General features: G+C 38.7%; 1 protein-coding gene and 1 long non-coding RNA gene across 4 annotated transcripts in view; one reads left to right on the plus strand and one right to left on the minus strand.

Moving 5' to 3' along the window:
• Positions 1–1,844: 1,844 nt before the first annotated feature.
• LOC113398757 (uncharacterized PE-PGRS family protein PE_PGRS54-like) overlaps positions 1,845–22,775 on the minus strand; it is a 35,684-nt gene continuing 14,753 nt past the window's right edge. The window contains exon 2 of the mRNA XM_064216985.1: positions 1,845–10,351. Within this exon, the coding sequence (XP_064073055.1) occupies positions 2,082–10,351 (8,270 nt within the window). The 3' untranslated portion in view covers positions 1,845–2,081. The remainder of the gene's footprint in view (positions 10,352–22,775) is intronic.
• LOC135193632 (uncharacterized) overlaps positions 6,312–22,775 on the plus strand; it is a 28,124-nt gene continuing 11,660 nt past the window's right edge. The window contains exons 1-2 of one of the 3 annotated variants that reach the window (XR_010309346.1): positions 6,312–6,362; positions 9,549–9,661. This is a non-coding gene — a long non-coding RNA (uncharacterized LOC135193632). Of the gene's footprint in view, positions 6,363–7,396; positions 7,434–9,164; positions 9,204–9,548; positions 9,662–22,775 lie in introns of those variants that run through there. The other 2 variants (XR_010309347.1, XR_010309345.1) reach the window with 2 other exon arrangements.

The raw sequence follows: 22,775 nt of genomic DNA on the forward strand, positions 1-22,775 counted from the left end.
ATACAATTCCAAGTAACAATTAACTTGCATATAAAAAGTTTTTAAAATTCTTCAAATATCTGAAAATCTAGTTAGAACCAGTAATTTTAAGCCAACGCCTTATTGGACACAACATGTTTGTGGTCAGTGGCTAAGAGGCGCTTAGTTTTAGCACATGTTTGAAGAAATCCTACACCTAACAATCTTAGTAGACTATAAGAAAAGATAGGACAGATACCAAATATATCAAACGTGGTAGATTTAAATATGAAGTGAATCAAGGGCTACAGATCCTGCCCGAATTATATAGTTAACGAAGTTTCAGATAATTTGTTACGAAATTTAGCACCAGATTTTGTATGACCGAATCACCTAATAATTAACTCCGATAATGTAAATCTCAAAACTCCGATTACGGTACACGAACTAAATACCTGCTTAAAACGATCAGATATAGCACCAGGCCAAGACGATTTAGCTTATTCAATGATTTACAATTTGCCCGATTCTGATAAGAATATACTTGTGAATTTATATAACCAATTTTTATCAGAAAGTTTCATCCAAAAGCAATGCAGGGAAATTAAGATAGTTCCTGTAGTGAAATTGGGAAGGGGCAAAAAGATCAATATCCGGATGGAGGCCTACTGCACTGATATCTTGTTATTGTGAAATATTATTAGTGCCTTGAAAAGAATGATTGTTTTTCAAACGAAAAAGTAGGCTTTAGGAAGTCGCGTTCATGTTACGATAATCTGATCGAATCCGCTTTACTAAAGGTATCGCAACGGTTGGTTTCATGGATATAGATAATGCCTTCAACAATGTCAGTGTAGCAAATCTGTTGAACCTTGTTGATGATGCCGGCGTTGGGGTTTTCTGTATCAATACCTACGGGAATATCTTCGTGAAATATCGCGTACTTCAGCAGTAGTCTTACCACAAGGCGACACTATCACCGTTATTGTCTGAGTATGTTTGTTGAAGTATACTTCATCTTTAATAATATGTTAAATGAAAAGAAAATAACAGATTAATTATGTATATATTAATGAAATAATGTTAAGTTGTTTTGATTTTGTTTATTGGGTTTTGCTTGAACGGGGTTGACATAGTCAATCTGATGATTAAACTCATAGGTAAAATAAAAGATAAAAAAAGTAAAGAAAATATCAGTCATTATTATAATTTATAATATTTTAATAATTGCAATGAAAAATCTTCGATTATTTGCAATAGTTCTATAGAAGGGAACTTATACTGAAATGGACGGCGTTTGTTGTCGAGCTTATGAAATAAATTTTGGTTTCTCACAAAAAGGTTACAGAGTCATAGATGTATAATTTTAATCATAATTTTTAATTTACTAAAATATTCTCTACAACTGTTTATGTTTTCTAAATTACAGATTGCACGGTTACACTTTTTTGTGTTTGATTAGATTTATATTTATTTTTCACTTTTATGAATCTGTATTTTATGTGCATGTATCACTGTTCGGCTAAACAATTATTTTGATAACTGAAATTCAGAGGTTTGTTAATCACTTCTACTTCAATTGAATAAGACTATACTTCAACTATAAGAGTCCATGAATAACTGTGGTATTATTAGTCCATAGAACTATTACATATCGGATTTCGTAGAGCCAACGTCGAGGATTATTTTACAAGCTTTGAGTTAAACCTTTGATTATATCTAAATAATTTTAATGTTCAATATAAAATAAGGGTTTGTTGTGCACAATATTGAGTTTTAGAAAATAATGTATTCCCAAAATTGTAATCACGATGTATCAAATGTTTCCTTAATAATTAAATATTATAATCCCATATAGACATAGTTTTATATTAAAAAGTTAATAAAAAAAATTAGTAAATATGCTTTAATCGTTTATTTCAAATAATTACAATTTTTGAGTGTTTTTTTCCGATAACTCGATTGACTAGAGCCAAAACATTAAATATCATAGATTTAATTCTTATGATAAGGATGAGCAGTGACAAATGAAATAAATAGATGGCTTGCTCCGTAAGTATACGTAACGACTAGGAAAGTTCATTTTACACTATTCATTTCCCCTTGGTTTGTAGTGTAGTAATTTAAATACGTATAGGTCTTAATCTACCTGCGTCCAAATGCTTATTCAGGGAGACACTTAGAGTCTCTATCCTGTCTCCACATTCGACGTTTACGGGCCAATCACATACTTCTTTATAGGGATTGTAATAAAGACCCGCAGGACAAGAAAATGTTATCGGTGATCCGAAATTACACTTATAAAATTGATGACAATTTTCATGAGCTATCAAAGCTCCATCAGAGTTGACTGCATCGCATATTTTTTGTGCTGCACGAGGATTACAGTTGCAAGAATCACCTTGTTCGGCTCCATCGTCCTTATTACTATCATTTTCATTCGACTCTGGAATAACTCTATCTCCGCATGTCACATTTTCTGGCCAGTCGCAAATTCGTTTATAAGGATTGTAGAGAAGGTTTTCAGGGCAGCTCAATGCAACGGGTTTTCCATTGGAACATAAGTAGAACTGGTTGCAGTTTTCGTGTGCGATAAAAACTCCGTCGGAACCATCCTGACCGCAAATCAAAGGTGCTTCACCGGGGTTGCAGTTGCAAGTTCCATCATTGTCATCGCTGCCGCCATCGCCAGCTCCACCATCTCCACCTCCTCCACCTCCTCCGCCACCTCCGCCGCCTCCTCCGCCTCCACCGTCTCCACCGCCTCCGCCGTTGTCATTGTCATCACATTCTGGAATTACTCTGTCTCCACAATCGACATTCTCGGGCCAATCACATATTCTCTTGTGAGGGTTGTAGAGAAGGTTGCCGGGACAGTTCATTGCAACGGGTTTGCCATTGAAGCATTTGTAGAATTGATTGCAGTTTTCGTGTGCGATTAAGACTCCGTCAGAACCATCCTGACCGCAAATCGAAGGTGCTTCACCGGGATTGCAGTTGCAAGTTCCATCATTGTCATCACTACCGCCGTCGCCATCTCCGCCGCCTCCACCTCCTCCGCCTCCTCCACCGCCTCCACCGCCTCCACCTCCTCCGCCGCCTCCACCACCTCCATCGCCTCCACCGCCTCCGCCGTTGTCATTGTCATCACATTCTGGAATTACTCTGTCTCCACAATCGACATTCTCGGGCCAATCACATATTCTCTGGTGAGGGTTGTAGAGAAGGTTGCCGGGACAGTCCATTGCTACGGGTTTGCCATTGAAGCATTTGTAGAATTGGTTGCAGTTTTCGTGTGCGATTAAGACTCCGTCAGAACCGTCCTGACCGCAAATCGAAGGTGCTTCACCGGGGTTGCAGTTGCAAGTTCCATCATTGTCATCGCTGCCGCCATCGCCAGCTCCACCATCTCCACCTCCTCCACCTCCTCCGCCACCTCCGCCGCCTCCTCCGCCTCCACCGTCTCCACCGCCTCCGCCGTTGTCATTGTCATCACATTCTGGAATTACTCTGTCTCCACAATCGACATTCTCGGGCCAATCACATATTCTCTTGTGAGGGTTGTAGAGAAGGTTGCCGGGACAGTTCATTGCAACGGGTTTGCCATTGAAGCATTTGTAGAATTGATTGCAGTTTTCGTGTGCGATTAAGACTCCGTCAGAACCATCCTGACCGCAAATCGAAGGTGCTTCACCGGGATTGCAGTTGCAAGTTCCATCATTGTCATCACTACCGCCGTCGCCATCTCCGCCGCCTCCACCTCCTCCGCCTCCTCCACCGCCTCCACCGCCTCCACCTCCTCCGCCGCCTCCACCACCTCCATCGCCTCCACCGCCTCCGCCGTTGTCATTGTCATCACATTCTGGAATTACTCTGTCTCCACAATCGACATTCTCGGGCCAATCACATATTCTCTGGTGAGGGTTGTAGAGAAGGTTGCCGGGACAGTCCATTGCTACGGGTTTGCCATTGAAGCATTTGTAGAATTGGTTGCAGTTTTCGTGTGCGATTAAGACTCCGTCAGAACCGTCCTGACCGCAAATCGAAGGTGCTTCACCGGGGTTGCAGTTGCAAGTTCCATCATTGTCATCGCTGCCGCCATCGCCAGCTCCACCATCTCCACCTCCTCCACCTCCTCCGCCACCTCCGCCGCCTCCTCCGCCTCCACCGTCTCCACCGCCTCCGCCGTTGTCATTGTCATCACATTCTGGAATTACTCTGTCTCCACAATCGACATTCTCGGGCCAATCACATATTCTCTTGTGAGGGTTGTAGAGAAGGTTGCCGGGACAGTTCATTGCAACGGGTTTGCCATTGAAGCATTTGTAGAATTGATTGCAGTTTTCGTGTGCGATTAAGACTCCGTCAGAACCATCCTGACCGCAAATCGAAGGTGCTTCACCGGGATTGCAGTTGCAAGTTCCATCATTGTCATCACTACCGCCGTCGCCATCTCCGCCGCCTCCACCTCCTCCGCCTCCTCCACCGCCTCCACCGCCTCCACCTCCTCCGCCGCCTCCACCACCTCCATCGCCTCCACCGCCTCCGCCGTTGTCATTGTCATCACATTCTGGAATTACTCTGTCTCCACAATCGACATTCTCGGGCCAATCACATATTCTCTGGTGAGGGTTGTAGAGAAGGTTGCCGGGACAGTCCATTGCTACGGGTTTGCCATTGAAGCATTTGTAGAATTGGTTGCAGTTTTCGTGTGCGATTAAGACTCCGTCAGAACCGTCCTGACCGCAAATCGAAGGTGCTTCACCGGGGTTGCAGTTGCAAGTTCCATCATTGTCATCGCTGCCGCCATCGCCAGCTCCACCATCTCCACCTCCTCCACCTCCTCCGCCACCTCCGCCGCCTCCTCCGCCTCCACCGTCTCCACCGCCTCCGCCGTTGTCATTGTCATCACATTCTGGAATTACTCTGTCTCCACAATCGACATTCTCGGGCCAATCACATATTCTCTTGTGAGGGTTGTAGAGAAGGTTGCCGGGACAGTTCATTGCAACGGGTTTGCCATTGAAGCATTTGTAGAATTGATTGCAGTTTTCGTGTGCGATTAAGACTCCGTCAGAACCATCCTGACCGCAAATCGAAGGTGCTTCACCGGGATTGCAGTTGCAAGTTCCATCATTGTCATCACTACCGCCGTCGCCATCTCCGCCGCCTCCACCTCCTCCGCCTCCTCCACCGCCTCCACCGCCTCCACCTCCTCCGCCGCCTCCACCACCTCCATCGCCTCCACCGCCTCCGCCGTTGTCATTGTCATCACATTCTGGAATTACTCTGTCTCCACAATCGACATTCTCGGGCCAATCACATATTCTCTGGTGAGGGTTGTAGAGAAGGTTGCCGGGACAGTCCATTGCTACGGGTTTGCCATTGAAGCATTTGTAGAATTGGTTGCAGTTTTCGTGTGCGATTAAGACTCCGTCAGAACCGTCCTGACCGCAAATCGAAGGTGCTTCACCGGGGTTGCAGTTGCAAGTTCCATCATTGTCATCGCTGCCGCCATCGCCAGCTCCACCATCTCCACCTCCTCCACCTCCTCCGCCACCTCCGCCGCCTCCTCCGCCTCCACCGTCTCCACCGCCTCCGCCGTTGTCATTGTCATCACATTCTGGAATTACTCTGTCTCCACAATCGACATTCTCGGGCCAATCACATATTCTCTTGTGAGGGTTGTAGAGAAGGTTGCCGGGACAGTTCATTGCAACGGGTTTGCCATTGAAGCATTTGTAGAATTGATTGCAGTTTTCGTGTGCGATTAAGACTCCGTCAGAACCATCCTGACCGCAAATCGAAGGTGCTTCACCGGGATTGCAGTTGCAAGTTCCATCATTGTCATCACTACCGCCGTCGCCATCTCCGCCGCCTCCACCTCCTCCGCCTCCTCCACCGCCTCCACCGCCTCCACCTCCTCCGCCGCCTCCACCACCTCCATCGCCTCCACCGCCTCCGCCGTTGTCATTGTCATCACATTCTGGAATTACTCTGTCTCCACAATCGACATTCTCGGGCCAATCACATATTCTCTGGTGAGGGTTGTAGAGAAGGTTGCCGGGACAGTCCATTGCTACGGGTTTGCCATTGAAGCATTTGTAGAATTGGTTGCAGTTTTCGTGTGCGATTAAGACTCCGTCAGAACCGTCCTGACCGCAAATCGAAGGTGCTTCACCGGGGTTGCAGTTGCAAGTTCCATCATTGTCATCGCTGCCGCCATCGCCAGCTCCACCATCTCCACCTCCTCCACCTCCTCCGCCACCTCCGCCGCCTCCTCCGCCTCCACCGTCTCCACCGCCTCCGCCGTTGTCATTGTCATCACATTCTGGAATTACTCTGTCTCCACAATCGACATTCTCGGGCCAATCACATATTCTCTTGTGAGGGTTGTAGAGAAGGTTACCGGGACAGTTCATTGCAACGGGTTTACCATTGAAGCATTTGTAGAATTGATTGCAGTTTTCGTGTGCGATTAAGTCTCCATCAGAACCGTCCTGAGCGCAAATCGAAGGTGCTTCACCGGGATTGCAGTTGCAAGTTCCATCATTGTCATCGCTGCCGCCATCGCCAGCTCCACCATCTCCACCTCCTCCACCTCCTCCACCTCCTCCGCCACCTCCGCCGCCTCCTCCGCCTCCACCGTCTCCACCGCCTCCGCCGTTGTCATTGTCATCACATTCTGGAATTACTCTGTCTCCACAATCGACATTCTCGGGCCAATCACATATTCTCTTGTGAGGGTTGTAGAGAAGGTTGCCGGGACAGTTCATTGCAACGGGTTTGCCATTGAAGCATTTGTAGAATTGATTGCAGTTTTCGTGTGCGATTAAGACTCCGTCAGAACCATCCTGACCGCAAATCGAAGGTGCTTCACCGGGATTGCAGTTGCAAGTTCCATCATTGTCATCACTACCGCCGTCGCCATCTCCGCCGCCTCCACCGCCTCCGCCTCCTCCATCGCCTCCGCCGCCTCCACCTCCTCCGCCGCCTCCGCCGCCTCCACCGTCTCCACCGCCTCCGCCGTTGTCATTGTCATCACATTCTGGAATTACTCTGTCTCCACAATCAACATTCTCGGGCCAATCACATATTCTCTGGTGAGGGTTGTAGAGAAGGTTGCCGGGACAGTTCATTGCAACGGGTTTGCCATTGAAGCATTTGTAGAATTGATTGCAGTTTTCGTGTGCGATTAAGACTCCGTCAGAACCATCCTGACCGCAAATCGAAGGTGCTTCACCGGGATTGCAGTTGCAAGTTCCATCATTGTCATCACTACCGCCGTCGCCACCTCCACCGCCTCCGCCTCCTCCACCTCCTCCACCGCCTCCGCCTCCTCCACCTCCTCCACCGCCTCCGCCGCCTCCACCTCCTCCACCGTTGTCATTGTCATCACATTCTGGAATTACTCTGTCTCCACAATCGACATTCTCGGGCCAATCACATATTCTTTTGTGAGGGTTGTAGAGAAGGTTATCAGGACAGTTCATTGTAACAGGTTTGCCATTGGAGCATATGTAGAATTGGTTGCAGTTTTCGTGTGCAATTAAAACTCCATCAGAACCGTCCTGAGCGCAAATCGAAGGTGCTTCACCGGGATTGCAGTTGCAAGTTCCATCATTATCATCACTACCGCCGTCGCCACTTCCATCGCCTCCGCCTCCTCCACCTCCTCCACCGCCTCCGCCGTCTCCACCTCCGCCGCCGCCTCCACCGCCTCCACCGCCTCCGCCGGTGTCATTGTCATCACATTCTGGAATTACTCTGTCTCCACAATCGACATTCTCGGGCCAATCACATATTCTCTGGTGAGGGTTGTAGAGAAGGTTGCCGGGACAGTTCATTGCAACGGGTTTGCCATTGAAGCATTTGTAGAATTGATTGCAGTTTTCGTGTGCGATTAAGACTCCATCAGAACCGTCCTGAGCGCAAATCGAAGGTGCTTCACCGGGATTGCAGTTGCAAGTTCCATCATTGTCATCACTACCGCCGTCGCCATCTCCACCACCTCCACCGCCTCCGCCTCCTCCACCTCCTCCGCCGCCTCCGCCGCCTCCACCGTCTCCACCGCCTCCGCCGTTGTCATTGTCATCACATTCTGGAATTACTCTGTCTCCACAATCAACATTCTCGGGCCAATCACATATTCTCTGGTGAGGGTTGTAGAGAAGGTTGCCGGGACAGTTCATTGCAACGGGTTTGCCATTGAAGCATTTGTAGAATTGATTGCAGTTTTCGTGTGCGATTAAGACTCCATCAGAACCGTCCTGAGCGCAAATCGAAGGTGCTTCACCGGGATTGCAGTTGCAAGTTCCATCATTGTCATCACTACCGCCGTCGCCATCTCCACCACCTCCACCGCCTCCGCCTCCTCCACCTCCTCCGCCGCCTCCGCCGCCTCCACCTCCTCCGCCGCCTCCACCGCCTCCGCCGCCTCCGCCATTGTCATTGTCATCACATTCTGGAATTACTCTGTCTCCACAATCAACATTCTCGGGCCAATCACATATTTTCTGGTGAGGGTTGTAGAGAAGGTTACCGGGACAGTTCATTGCAACGGGTTTGCCATTGAAGCATTTGTAGAATTGATTGCAGTTTTCGTGTGCGATTAAGACTCCATCAGAACCGTCCTGAGCGCAAATCGAAGGTGCTTCACCGGGATTGCAGTTGCAAGTTCCATCATTGTCATCACTACCGCCGTCGCCATCTCCACCACCTCCACCGCCTCCGCCTCCTCCATCGCCTCCGCCGCCTCCACCTCCTCCGCCGCCTCCGCCGCCTCCACCGTCTCCACCGCCTCCGCCGTTGTCATTGTCATCACATTCTGGAATTACTCTGTCTCCACAATCGACATTCTCGGGCCAATCACATATTCTCTGGTGAGGGTTGTAGAGAAGGTTGCCGGGACAGTTCATTGCAACGGGTTTGCCATTGAAGCATTTGTAGAATTGATTGCAGTTTTCGTGTGCGATTAAGACTCCGTCAGAACCATCCTGACCGCAAATCGAAGGTGCTTCACCGGGATTGCAGTTGCAAGTTCCATCATTGTCATCACTACCGCCGTCGCCATCTCCACCACCTCCACCGCCTCCGCCTCCTCCACCTCCTCCGCCGCCTCCGCCGCCTCCACCGTCTCCACCGCCTCCGCCGTTGTCATTGTCATCACATTCTGGAATTACTCTGTCTCCACAATCAACATTCTCGGGCCAATCACATATTCTCTGGTGAGGGTTGTAGAGAAGGTTGCCGGGACAGTTCATTGCAACGGGTTTGCCATTGAAGCATTTGTAGAATTGATTGCAGTTTTCGTGTGCGATTAAGACTCCATCAGAACCGTCCTGAGCGCAAATCGAAGGTGCTTCACCGGGATTGCAGTTGCAAGTTCCATCATTGTCATCACTACCGCCGTCGCCATCTCCACCACCTCCACCGCCTCCGCCTCCTCCACCTCCTCCGCCGCCTCCGCCGCCTCCACCGCCTCCGCCGCCTCCGCCATTGTCATTGTCATCACATTCTGGAATTACTCTGTCTCCACAATCGACATTCTCGGGCCAATCACATATTCTCTGGTGAGGGTTGTAGAGGAGGTTGCCGGGACAGTTCATTGCAACGGGTTTGCCATTGAAGCATTTGTAGAATTGGTTGCAGTTTTCGTGTGCGATTAAGACTCCGTCAGAACCATCCTGACCGCAAATCGAAGGTGCTTCACCGGGATTGCAGTTGCAAGTTCCATCATTGTCATCACTACCGCCGTCGCCATCTCCACCGCCTCCGCCTCCTCCACCGCCTCCACCGCCTCCACCTCCTCCGCCACCTCCATCACCTCCATCGCCTCCACCGCCTGCGCCGTTGTCATTGTCATCACATTCTGGAATTACTCTGTCTCCACAATCGACATTCTCGGGCCAATCACATATTCTTTTGTGAGGATTGTAGAGAAGGTTGCCAGCACAACTTATGGTAACGGGTTTGCCATTGAAGCATTTGTAGAACTGATTGCAGTTTTCGTGAGCGATTAATACTCCATCGGAACCTTCGCGAGAACAGATATTTGGCGCTTCAGCTGGATTGCAGTTACAAGTACCATTGTTGTCATTATTCTCACCTTCGTTCTCATCACAGTCTTCGTCTTCTTTCTCGTCTGGTATAACCCTATCACCACAATCAACTGTTTCAGACCAATCACATTCTTGTTTTTCAACATCAAAAAAGAGGTTCGAGGCACACTTCTTTTCGACAAGATTTCCGTGGGTGCATTGATAAAATTTGTTGCAATTTTCGTGTGGGTAGAGTTTTTCAAAAGTGTGATCTATCGGACAGCCATTCTCATTCAGCTCAATATCTTTTCCTTGAGCTAAACTGATTGCGCAGACCAGCAATAAGGCTGCGACTGAAAATGAGAAAATAATATACAGTTAATGAATTAGTTATACATTTTAAGTTTTACTTAAGACTTATTTCGTTTAATCATAGCTTCAATGGAGTTTTAGTGTTGACGGTTTATGGAAATCATTTTTTCCTATTCGCATCTTCAAAATATTTACACATCATTTAAAATTATAACAAAACAAACTGAACTTAACTGCTTTGTTCCAGTCTATTAAATTGAGATATTTTTTATAAGTTAATCTTTTATCTGTTTATTTTACAGTTTATTCTTCGGGAGAAAACGGAAAATTTCCTTATTTTGCGAAGTTTGATATTTGAAGATTTTTAACACGTAAAAATAAAAGGTGCCCATTCGAATAAGGAGAAGTAATTAACAAACCTTAGATTAACGTATGGAATGCGTCTCCCTTATAGCTCTGTTATATTTTGCACTACATATATATTTGCTTATAATTTTACTATTCCATTTAACTACTTATAAACACATTAATTATACTTCTTAAATTGAGCTAGCAATTTTCATCCGAAACGCTATCTATCATAATGAATACCAATAGTATTCTTTCTTAAAGCTGTGTGAAATGGTATCAAAGCAAAATCGTAATATTTTTTTTGTATAATTGAATAACAATACAAATATCTTCATGCCCTTCTAGTAAGTAAATAATTACATTAGATTTAGTATACTTATTGAAGTTAAATAATAATCAAATTATATTTACTAACTCAGTTTTATGCAGGTGCAGTACCGACATAAGACTGTTTTGATTGTGTAGTTCCTTTAATAATTTTGAAACGCTAAATATTTTTTACGCTAGACGACATAAAGTTATTGGTAAATTATTAAAGGTTTATCACTTGAAATAAATTTAAGCATTTAAGAAGACAGGTTTCTTAGGTTTCTGAAACCTAAGAAACCAAATTAATTATTTAATATTAATGCTTCTGATGCTTAAATATTAAATGTCACGATTTCGATTTTTATAAATGATGAACATCTATACAAGCTTTTATTCCTCATTTAATCCTATTAAGTATTATTTTTTAAATATAGACGTTTTATATGCTATAAACATATTTTACTTAAACAAAAGCATAAATACCGATTTCTATGTTTCTTACATAAAAACTGACTAACTTCCATGTACACTCTCATCCTTATTTTCTCCCTGTTTGGTGATAAATTAAAGAAAAAAATTTTCATGTCTCTAGCATCAGAAATTATAAATTTTCATAGAAACTTTAATCTATTAAGAGCCTTTAGAAGATTAATTTTGAAAATACCTCGTATAAAGCTTATCTACGTTCCATAAGGAATTCCTATGCAATATTTCATCTTGTTAGACCCATTGGTTTAAAATGTGCTTTGTTATGACAATAATTTTAAAATTGTATCAAGTAGGTAATAAAAAATAGTACCTTTCATATTTTGTATAAACACCAATTCTTTGTCACAAGTGCACTAACACTGTCAAATAACAAATACATAAAAAAACAACGAAATCAGTGTTATATATATGAAAACATAATCTTTTTACTTCTGTGATTAAAATAATATTTCTACGAATTAAATTAATTGATATTATCAGATACGAGTATATGATAAAAAGTATGAAATGCTAAAACTGATTTATTGATTGGAATCTCTTATTCGGAATTGCTTATCTGACGATAGCTTACGACAGCTACCTGGTTTCATTCATAATCGAATTTTCAGGGTTCAGTCAATTTCTTCAGTATCTAAGATGAACTACTTAGTGGCAGCGCTTTATGCAAATCTGTGGTAGGTACCACTCACTCATTTATGACACCTTTGTGGGAACATAAGCACAGAGAATAAATTTGCTCTAGCTCATTTCCACACCGCCGTCTCCTTCTAGACCATCACGGTCTTATAGAAGAAGGCTACGGTCCTCTCGAGATTCTACAACAGAGGTCCCAAAAAGTATTTGGACATTTCTTAAAGAGACGTGATTCATCTCTTTCTAGAAAAAAATCCTTAGGAAACGTGGCAGTACAGAGGCAGCCGTTGAACAGTCACCTCAGCCTACTCCCGAAACCGAAGCTAGCGCCAAAGTCCACTCTGGATTCCCTTCGGGGCAAGGTGCAGTGTAACAAGTTCACATGCGATAGATCGCAAATGTCAGCTCATGCACGGTCAATCAATAGGTCGGCAATGGTAGACTAAGAATCTTGTCTCTCCTCAGTTAATCGAGATCTGAATCTCCGCCAATTGGACGCCCGGAATCCTATCGAGTTCCTTGAAAAGCTTTTTCTACGACACGGTCCATTGGCATCCGACATGTTGGCTTGGAGTGACATCTTAGTGTTCCAGAACGCCTATGCTTGCATATATCTGATCCCATACCTCATTTACTTCTAGGGGTACGAATGTACTTGTTGCACTTTATTTGGTATCAGTGATATTTTTAAAGTATTCATTCGAAAAATATAGTGTATACATTTTAATTTATATTAAATGCCCAAATTAAGTAACATACTCATAATTAATTTCAGAACATGGCTTCACAAATAACCTGTAGTTTTTTAACTAATCTATAATTGACTAATTAATTAATAAATAGAAAAGCAGTTATTCCTTAAAATATACTATTGCGCACCTCACTATACAGTTTTTAGGATACATACATAAATTTGTTAGTTTAGTTCCACACTATTTTAGAAAAACTAAAATTTATTGCAACTGTCAAATTACTTTAATATTGACATTATTTCGAAGTGTTAACTTTATACAAGTTTCTAGGCGATTTTAATAAACTCGTTAAGTTGTTTTTACTTAGTCTCCAGAAACATGTAAAAAATATGTACGAGTATACACTTAAAGACAATTTGAATTGAATTTAATTGATTAAAAAAAGGTTTTGAATTCAGCTTCGGCCAGAAATCGACATTTAGGGTAACTGTAAATGTACTCGTAGATACAATAGTGCATAATTTCCCATGCAAAGCTCAGAATTAAGTGTTTGTGGTATAGCGTATTTGAAGTATTACTTGAATTTTATTCACAGAATATTAGTAGAGTAGATTAAAATTTATAGCAATTATAAAATATGTGAATTAATTTTGTTGTTGCAACTGGCAGTATTGTAATGCATATATTTGATAAGTTTTTTGGAATTCGTGATGATTATCTGTTCGTATTATGAATTTGCCTTTCGTGTGAAAAGGTGTATTAAATTATTAAAACGATTATTAATAACTTTAAAGATTATAAATAAAATTATAATGAGCTATTGAACAGCATTTGAAACTACTATCTAAAAGTTTTAATGATACCCAAATTATTAATCCACCATGGTTGAAAAACAAATATAAAATATAGTATACCAAGTATTCTGAAATTTGAATGGCGAGTGACTGAAAAGCACAGGTACCGAAGAAAAGGCATCGTATATCTTTTACATTGTCAGAACTGCTTACTGGCAAAGGTGATCGACAACCACCATCCCAGCAGCTCGTTTATCTCGCTAAAGTAAAAGTCAAAAACAGTGGCATAAGTTTTATGTACACGTCTGTGCCGTGTGCACAGGCCCTAATAATAAACTCTTCCACATTTGGGACGAATATGATGTACCTACATCGATATGTTTTAACAAATTTAGTTGCTCGTCTACAGCACCAATAAATAGACGCAATACAAAACCGACGTTTATTTTATACCTTAAATTAATACACGGCGGTACATATATGAGTATCGTGTTAAAAGAATAATGGAAATAAAGCCTCCGTAACATAATAACGGTAACAAATAATGGTAACAGCCTCTAAGTGCCCCACCGCGGGACCAAGGTTTTGAACCTTTTTCTACCACGTTGCGCAATGACAGTCGTCATACTGATTTTTTTTCCATCGATATAATTCGATTAAAATTCTTATAAAAATATTACTTTAAAATAGTTAGTATAACATTATTAATAGATGCTTACAATAATATTTATAAAGATAGTTTGGTTTAATAATTAATAATCTATTACTAAACTCTAATATTTAGATAACATAAAATATTGCCATAAATAAATAAGAATAAAAAGCCTTCTTTTCATAATGCTATAATACTTAATTACAAACTACTTGGTGGTAAAGCAAGCATGAAAAGGGGGGTCTACTACTCATCATATTATATTCTTCCTCCAAAGAGCAATAAATACTTGGTATTGTTGTGTTCCTGTTTGAAGGGTTAGTGAGCCAATGTTACTACAGACCTCACATCTTAGTTGGTGGAGCATTGGTGTTATGAGCTATGATTAATATTTCTTACAGTACCAATGTATATGGTCTGAGGTGACCACTGAACATCGGATGACTCATTTGCCAGACCGCCATCAATGACATAAGAACACATACATAGTTTATACATAAGTCACAATCACAAAAAAACTTCTAAGCAGATGTATCCTATATGTTTAGGTCATGTCATGTCATAAAAAATCATGATCTTTAGAAATGATAAACTTTATTTATGACAGATACATCCATCCAGGATATCGCATAAAAGGTGATATCCAGGTATCCTAGGTTTATATAAAATTATCATATATAGGCAGAATTACAAATATTCAAATCGAGACAGCTTTATTTATATATTTGGCGTTGAAATCATGCTACCTACCGCAGGCTTTTACTAACGATGCTGGTATAAGAATATCAAAATCTTACAGCTAAATTTGATGCAGCATGTAAGTGACCTAATCACCCGGAATGACTAGTAGTGGAAAATGAACCCATTAGGAAAATCATTGTTAAAGATCATTTAAAATATGTATACCAAGCTTTCAAGTATACCGCGTCGGCCCTAAGCAAATGCCAGCGAATGATGACGGTATTCCAGACGAGAGTATTCCTTTATCACTACGTATTATAAAGTAAAGTCTTCCTGTCCCGTCTGTACGCTATAAACTCAAACCTACCAATAGAGATGTATATTATGATATAAACATTTTTGTAGACCCTTATTCATCCGTGCGATTGGTAGTTTAAGTAGATCAAGTTGATGATAATCTATTATTGGTAGAAAAGTTTAGCTGAAGGCACTGGGACGTTGAACTAGGCCTAGAAGTACAACAAACGATAAGAACTAATGTTATTAACGGTTTATCTAATCTATAAAACATGTTTTTATTCTGTAGATTATGTCTCAAATAAAACATAATGAGCCAAGATCGCTCAGTAGGTAGAATACTTAAATCTTAACTTAACATTGCCAGTTCAAACTTGGATAAGCACCACTGACTTTATTTGTTGTTTAAAAAATTATTTCGTATTTTGCGGTGTAGCAAATGATGATGATGACCGATTTCGGCCACGGCGGCAAATAGTAAGGGGGACTAGACAATTACAAGTACAAGTAGTAGACAGGTACAAGTTTCCACCCAATATTTGTCTTTACCATTAGAACAAGTAAGTTTATGGGACTGAGTAGTACAACCGAGATCCCGATATTAGAAAATTTGACAGACGGATTCTGATAAGGTTTCGATATAGAGTTGATATTTTCGATTATTTTAACAAAAATCAGTCAATGAAATCTTATTAAAATTTAATAATGTTTTTGTTTGTCACGTTATATCTTGGCCAATATATTACCAAGTATGAATCGATTATATTATGAACCGTTTTTTAATAGTTTGTGCATGGAACTTCAAATCTGATACCCTATCTATATATTTGTTAAAAGTCAATCCATAAATGTCAGCTCCTCTTAATGAAGGGTTTTTCACCAACCTGCAACAGCATAGTGGAATAAACAGAATAATTAATTACCACTAATTGATTACTTAATAAAAATAAATATAATATAAATTAACAAGTATTATTTTATTTACTTTTTTTTCGATTCCTAAATAGATACAATCGTTTGTATGGGAAAACTATTTATTCTATGGTCATATAATACTTGCTACACATACTCATACATAAATACAATAATGGAATTCTAAATACGTACAATGTTCTAAGAACATCATTTTGAAAGTTGTAGTAAGATGGTGAGGCTTACAAGGGGAAAACATACTTAAAAAACTTAGAAGTCGGTTTTAATATGTCTTCAAAGTAATAAATTCGATACAGGTCATTAAGACATCCAAATTCACGGTGACATGATGACACAATTACTTACATCAATGCTCAAAAAAATTAAATGAGGCACTCCCGGTATAAATTGTATACAAAAATAATAACTAAATCAGTAGTTACAGAAGTACAATTGTTTTGACACGTCTTAGTTTAGGCGTAGTGATGTTAGGACATTTTATTTTATTACTATTAAAAAGTAAGCTGTGGGCACTATATCATTGCATATACCTATATTATGGTCAGAAAGAGTATTGTTTATTTTGGCATTTTATTATAAAATCAGATAAATGTCATCAACGATACTATCTGGTGTTTGCTACTGAAAATACTAGGCAAGTTATTTATATAAATTAGGAATACGAATGGGCCAACAATAGATCTATAAATAAAGGCGCTATTAAAAGCCTTATATATATCTCACAAAAATTTCAACGAAGCACCTGTCAACGCCGCCCTGGCTTCAAGAACACTTTTATCGATCTGAACATAATGATTGGCTGTCGGACAAACCATTGTAAATTCAAACGGTTTATTAATTGTTAAGCAGTCACTTAATTGTTATTGGGTTCTGAAGGAATGTTTAAATGCGCCCAATCTCCGCCAAAAATACCCAACTATGTGTGATTTATTTGCTGTATACTTTTCTTTATAACCAATGCTCGTTATACTTTTTAAAATAGTTGTTTTCAATTACAAAAATAGAGCAAGCAATATATATATAAATTATACCTTCTCAAAGTTTCTGGAGATTATTTAAAATGATCTAGATAACTCTATAACAGATCGCTTAGATATAGCAGTGTTAGTTATCGTCTATTCGTAATCGTTAGTTGTTCTAATTAACCACGACATTTACTTGTGAATTGTTATCGTATTGGCTATATAACGCCGTTACAATGACTGTCCAAATACAGGAATGTAAAATGGTCTCCGTATGAATTTCGACAAGACTAAGGTTATATTCAAGAGGCTTTTCGTACCGGAACGTACAAATGTCGGATACGTTGAAGGAAAACCTTTCGAAGTTGTCGGAGAATATACCTACCTGGGTTAAGTCATACAGAACTTCTAAATACTGGTCTGTTTTTTGATTTATGAACATTTGATTCTTAGCTGAAGATTACGATTACAGGCCCAGAACTGTAATGCTGTAAATGCTGTAATGTGTAAACTGTAATTCATCTTATGCTCGGCGATAAAGGAAAACAGCATAAGGAAACTATAATCAAAGATAAAAATCTACCAAATTTTATGTATCGACAAACCCGCATTATTATAGCAGCGTGGTGGAATAAGCTTTAAGGCTTTTTAGAGGGTGGGCTAGCCAAACAATAGGACATTTATAGATTCTTACTTACTTTTATCCTTTACGGGAATAATAAAATCCCAAATAATTTGCTAACTAATAAATACAATGAAATTCTGCCACTCCTCTATCCACTAACCAGTACTAGAAATGAGGCAGAAGCCTTAATCAGCTTAAGATAAAAAAAGTGTTTCACTTTCTCTTACTATTTATTTGGAATCGTTGTAGTGATTTTGTATATTTTATTTATGTCTTATTCCAGTCATATCCTCATTAGTTATAATCCCTAATAACCTATATTGTTTTAATCTTTCTTTTTTATATTATAACCGGATAGTAAGTAGATCGTTCATGGACCTCAGCACTGTAAGAAATATTAACGATGCCTTATATTGTCAATCGGAATTATTGGTATTTTAAGAATTCACCCAGTGTGCCTTTACGTGCATAGATTAAGATACGAGAAAAATAGAGATTGATTTGGAAATGTTTATCCTTGGACAAAGTATTCGCTTCCACAATACAAACCGGTAATTTTAAATAACATATCTATACCTTATTCCAATGGTAAAATATATAAAATAAAATAACCTTGAATTGCCATGATATCATCGGTTGAAGAATAGAATAAAATGTAGTGTTCATGGATTCCTAGAAAAATGAATTCTTAAGCGGGGGCGAAGTTTTTACCGGAGCTTTGCGAATCAGATTAACATGTATAAGACAATAAGTGGAAGCCTTGTAGTATAAATAAAATATTAATTAAGAATTGTTTCTAATGTGTTATATGTCAGAGCTTTTAGCAAATCACATGTAAAAGGCTATACCTAAATTAATTTGTGGTTAAGGGTAACAAACTTCTTCGTAGAATCTAAATTCCGACCCGTGAGTCGATTTAAATCTTATTTAATTCAATAATCGTAGCCGATTTTGCGAAATCTATCAAGGCATACAGTAACAATTATAAGTTATTAAAAACTAAATATGAAATCACTATTATCGTGATATATGAGTAATATTTCATATTTATTGAATCTGTTGTAATCATACTTATCTTTAGTTGTCAAATTATTTTATTTTTGATATTAAGCGAATGAAATGCGATATTATACCAAATTTTTTATATACCTTTATTTTTCTACTTTCCCTATTAGAAATTGGTCTTATGGCTTCGTCTCTGACTGTGATTACAGTTCACGGATCACAGTTGCTTAAACAATTACTGATATACAGCATTTATTGGTAATCGTTTCAGAGATTTTAAATTACAAATGATTTGTTTTGGATAGATAATTTGAAAATTATATGTTTATATTGACCAAGATTAGGTATCTTGTAATGGTATGTTTTTGGCTAAGGATAAAGATATTGCATTTTGGAATTAATGTACAAGCGTAAATGGATGATTAGCATATAAAATAATATTGTTTGTTTTTGCAAAACAATCTTAATAATTGGTTATAGTTATAAATATATAAAAACTGCTTATGTGTCAGTTTAGCAATTGTAAAAAGGACTCCACGATAACGTACATATAAGCTGTTATATTCTATACTATATAAGTTTTTTTTTAATCATTTTTCATTAAGTGTTACCAATGTTATTCAGTTAACATTTTTATCTTAGTTTTCTAATATATGAACATCTCGCCTTATACCTGCTCTGGTGACAGAGGAGCTGGTTGATTTTTGTCCCGAGGATCGGAATTGCGATTCACGCGGTCATGATTTAAACAGTAATTATTTTTAATTATTATTTGTATAAAGTTTAAATTTTTTTTATATTTAACTATCATTACTTTTAAATGCAAAACTCGGTAGTTTAAATTTGTAATCGATAATTTAAATAAGTATATACGATATGGAAGATTGAAAATGAAGAAATACTGATAATCGTCTTCCTTATGGCATAATCATGAGCACCATATCATGATGTCTAAATCTGATTGTGATTAGTTACTATCTATCTATAGTATTTGATTGAGTCATACTGAACGAATCTTTAATAACAGTTAAACAAGATAATAATTTATTCAAAGTCAAGGTCAAAAAACTTTATTCAATATAGAAGTGTTACATTTGCTTATTGATAGTCAAAAACCTACCATCGGTTCCCAATTAAACACCTCCGACCTGAGAGGAACTGAAAGAAACTAAGAAGGATTTTTTTAAATTTATGTTTTACAATTATTGTTTTTGTACAATAACAATAAATATAGTTTCATGATTTGACACAGCCTAAGGCCATATTATCATTCCCAGTCAACTAAGAAGTCATTAGCTTTGTAATACCCTACACACAAGCGCTCCTTAGCGACTATTTTTAATTTTACAAAATTGAATATTTTTGAACTTTGAATTGCCCCACAAAAGAGTTAGTAACCCTTTGTAATCGGGTAATTGAAATAACAAGTTTATGTTTGCTCCTAGTATTAATAGAACGTACGTCAGAATCTCAGGAAAAATCATTTATGTTTTTGCGTACATACATGACATTAATAAAAACAAATTGAGAAGCGTCATTATTTTAAATTCTTTAAATTTACATCTTAATGAATCTTTCGAGCCCAGGTTTCAGGCCCAGAACAAAACTGACAGAGCTGAGACTAGTCGTCAATCAATTTATATGGGGTCTCCATTGGAGTTTAGATTCTATTGTGATACGAAGAAACTCTTTTGTTTCTAAATCATCTAATGCTTCCCCATTTAAAAGGACATTCGTTTTAACACATCTTACGTTAGGAGTAGTGCATTTAATAAGTTACTACTTCAGAGAAAGCATTGTTCACATCGTCATATATTGAAACACGTCTTTTTATTTTAAAAAATGAAAAAAATATCATCAGCAAACAATACTATAGTGTGTTTATGGGCATAAAGATGTGGCAGGTCATTTATATAAACGACGAAGAGAAATGGACCAAAAATTGTTCTTTGAGGAACTCCCATAGTAACGGAGCCCCGGAGATCATTAACATTAACCTTCTGAATCTGATTTCTCAGATAGGAAATCAGAAGATTGAGTGAATGATGTAGCTTCCTGACCAATGTTTCGTGTTGCACACAATCAAAGGCCTTCGATGAATAACAAAACAATAACAACATGTGACTCCTCCCAGAATATATGAATATTTTTAACGAGCTCAACACCAGCGGCAGTTGTCGAGCGACCCGTTAAATCTGAATTGTTTATTGTGTAGCAATTTGTTCGTATTAAAATGTACTAACATCTGATTTAGTAATGTTTTTTCAAAGATTATGATAATAGTTGGTAGTACAGAGATAGGTCTATAATTATTGGGATCTGAAGTACTATGTATAAGTAATCATCACCTTAATAATTAAATACTTATTTAATGAGGTGGAAACATAGGTAAGTTTTTTTCAAAATCAAAATCAAAATATACTTTATTCAAGTAGGCTTTTACAAGCACTTTTGAATCGTCATTTAACAAACTATTTAAAGTAAAGCTACCACCGGTTCGGAATGTAGATTCTACCGAGAAGAACCGGCAAGAAACTCAGTAGTTACTCTTTTTCAACATCTAAAAATACAGTCATGTTAGTTAAATACAATTATATATGTATGTTATGTCTCCTGCCTGGAAATCAATAAGCATTAACTCCACGCTTTTTTGTCATCAATATAATCTTGTATCGAATAATATGCCCTCTTTACCAATGTATTTTTTACAATTGACTTGAATCTATGAAACGGCAAAGTTAAAAATGTCTGCGGAATTTTATTATTAAGTGAGATGATAAGGTGATGATGGTGGAAAGAAAATTACTAGAAAAGAACTTAATTGAAGAGAAAAAACGCACTTAATAGTACTGTCAAGCGTGATTACAATGCTGACTCACTCAGAGACTTAAACGAAATACAAAATGTATGTAAATTATAATATTATTTTATGATATTTTTTAAAACTAGCCATTTATTAGCGGTAGATAAACTTTTAAAGGAAATTTTAAGATAAGATCAAAAATACTTAAGTGTCCCGATAAACGCGTAAAGTTATAATTTGTATTATTAGGACATCGTCATACAAAAAATCAAGAAATAATTCGCATGATTTTCCATTTCAAGGAAAATCATTATCAAAGATAATATTGTAATTGCATTTAGCAATCAATGCTAGCGTATACATCATAATTTCTTGGAATTATCTTACAGATTGTTAATGAGGAGACGCTTTACTTGTGATGCCAAATTAAAAAACAACAACTGAACCAAAATAATTTAAGATGAGATGCAGCGCATTCGTGAGAATGTTAGAGTATAAAATATTATTATCTATCTGCTGCGTTTCGCAGTTACTCAAATAACAGACATTAATTTAATGTACTTGTCATTTAGTAGAGACTAGTAATTCGGTTTAAATTTTCGTGTACCACTAAATACATGTTAAGTCGAAAACAAATAAATTTTACATTATAAGAAGTTATTGTGTCAGGTAATAAACCGATAATAAACTTTATTAGAATTTTAAATTCAGAAGTGGCAATAAAAAACTATTGAAAATGTATGATAATACTTAAACTACTTCCATGTAAGGTTATATTCCTACGAAACTTAGATCTTTTACTTTTTTGAAAGATTTTTTACTTTTAATTTTTTTTTACTTTTTAGTAATTTAATTCGCATTCGTATTCTCTGTAAATCCTTTCATTTGATACCCATATTATAGACAAACACTAAAAACTTACTCCGCCGTATTAGCAATATATATTATAGTGACGTCACTTTATTTTTTGACTTATTCTCAGCAAGCACTTTCTATTGATACCAATATTGTAGGAATTATCGCCCCTGAAAATTTACCGCTTTGGACTCTAGCCCCGAGTGCTTCTAGTATAAATCCAGTTCTGCAAACAATTACAAATCGAAAATGAGTAGGGATTAAATTTTTTCTCATCGTAATTTTATTATAATTTAATTTCCAAAGTGTGTTATCATCTAAAAAAATGCGTTTTCTAATCATCTAAGAACATTATTATGAACATTAAAAGTTAGGATTTCCTAC

This window comes from Vanessa tameamea, chromosome 14 (genome assembly GCF_037043105.1).
Source record: "Vanessa tameamea isolate UH-Manoa-2023 chromosome 14, ilVanTame1 primary haplotype, whole genome shotgun sequence".
NCBI lineage: Eukaryota > Metazoa > Arthropoda > Insecta > Lepidoptera > Nymphalidae > Vanessa > Vanessa tameamea.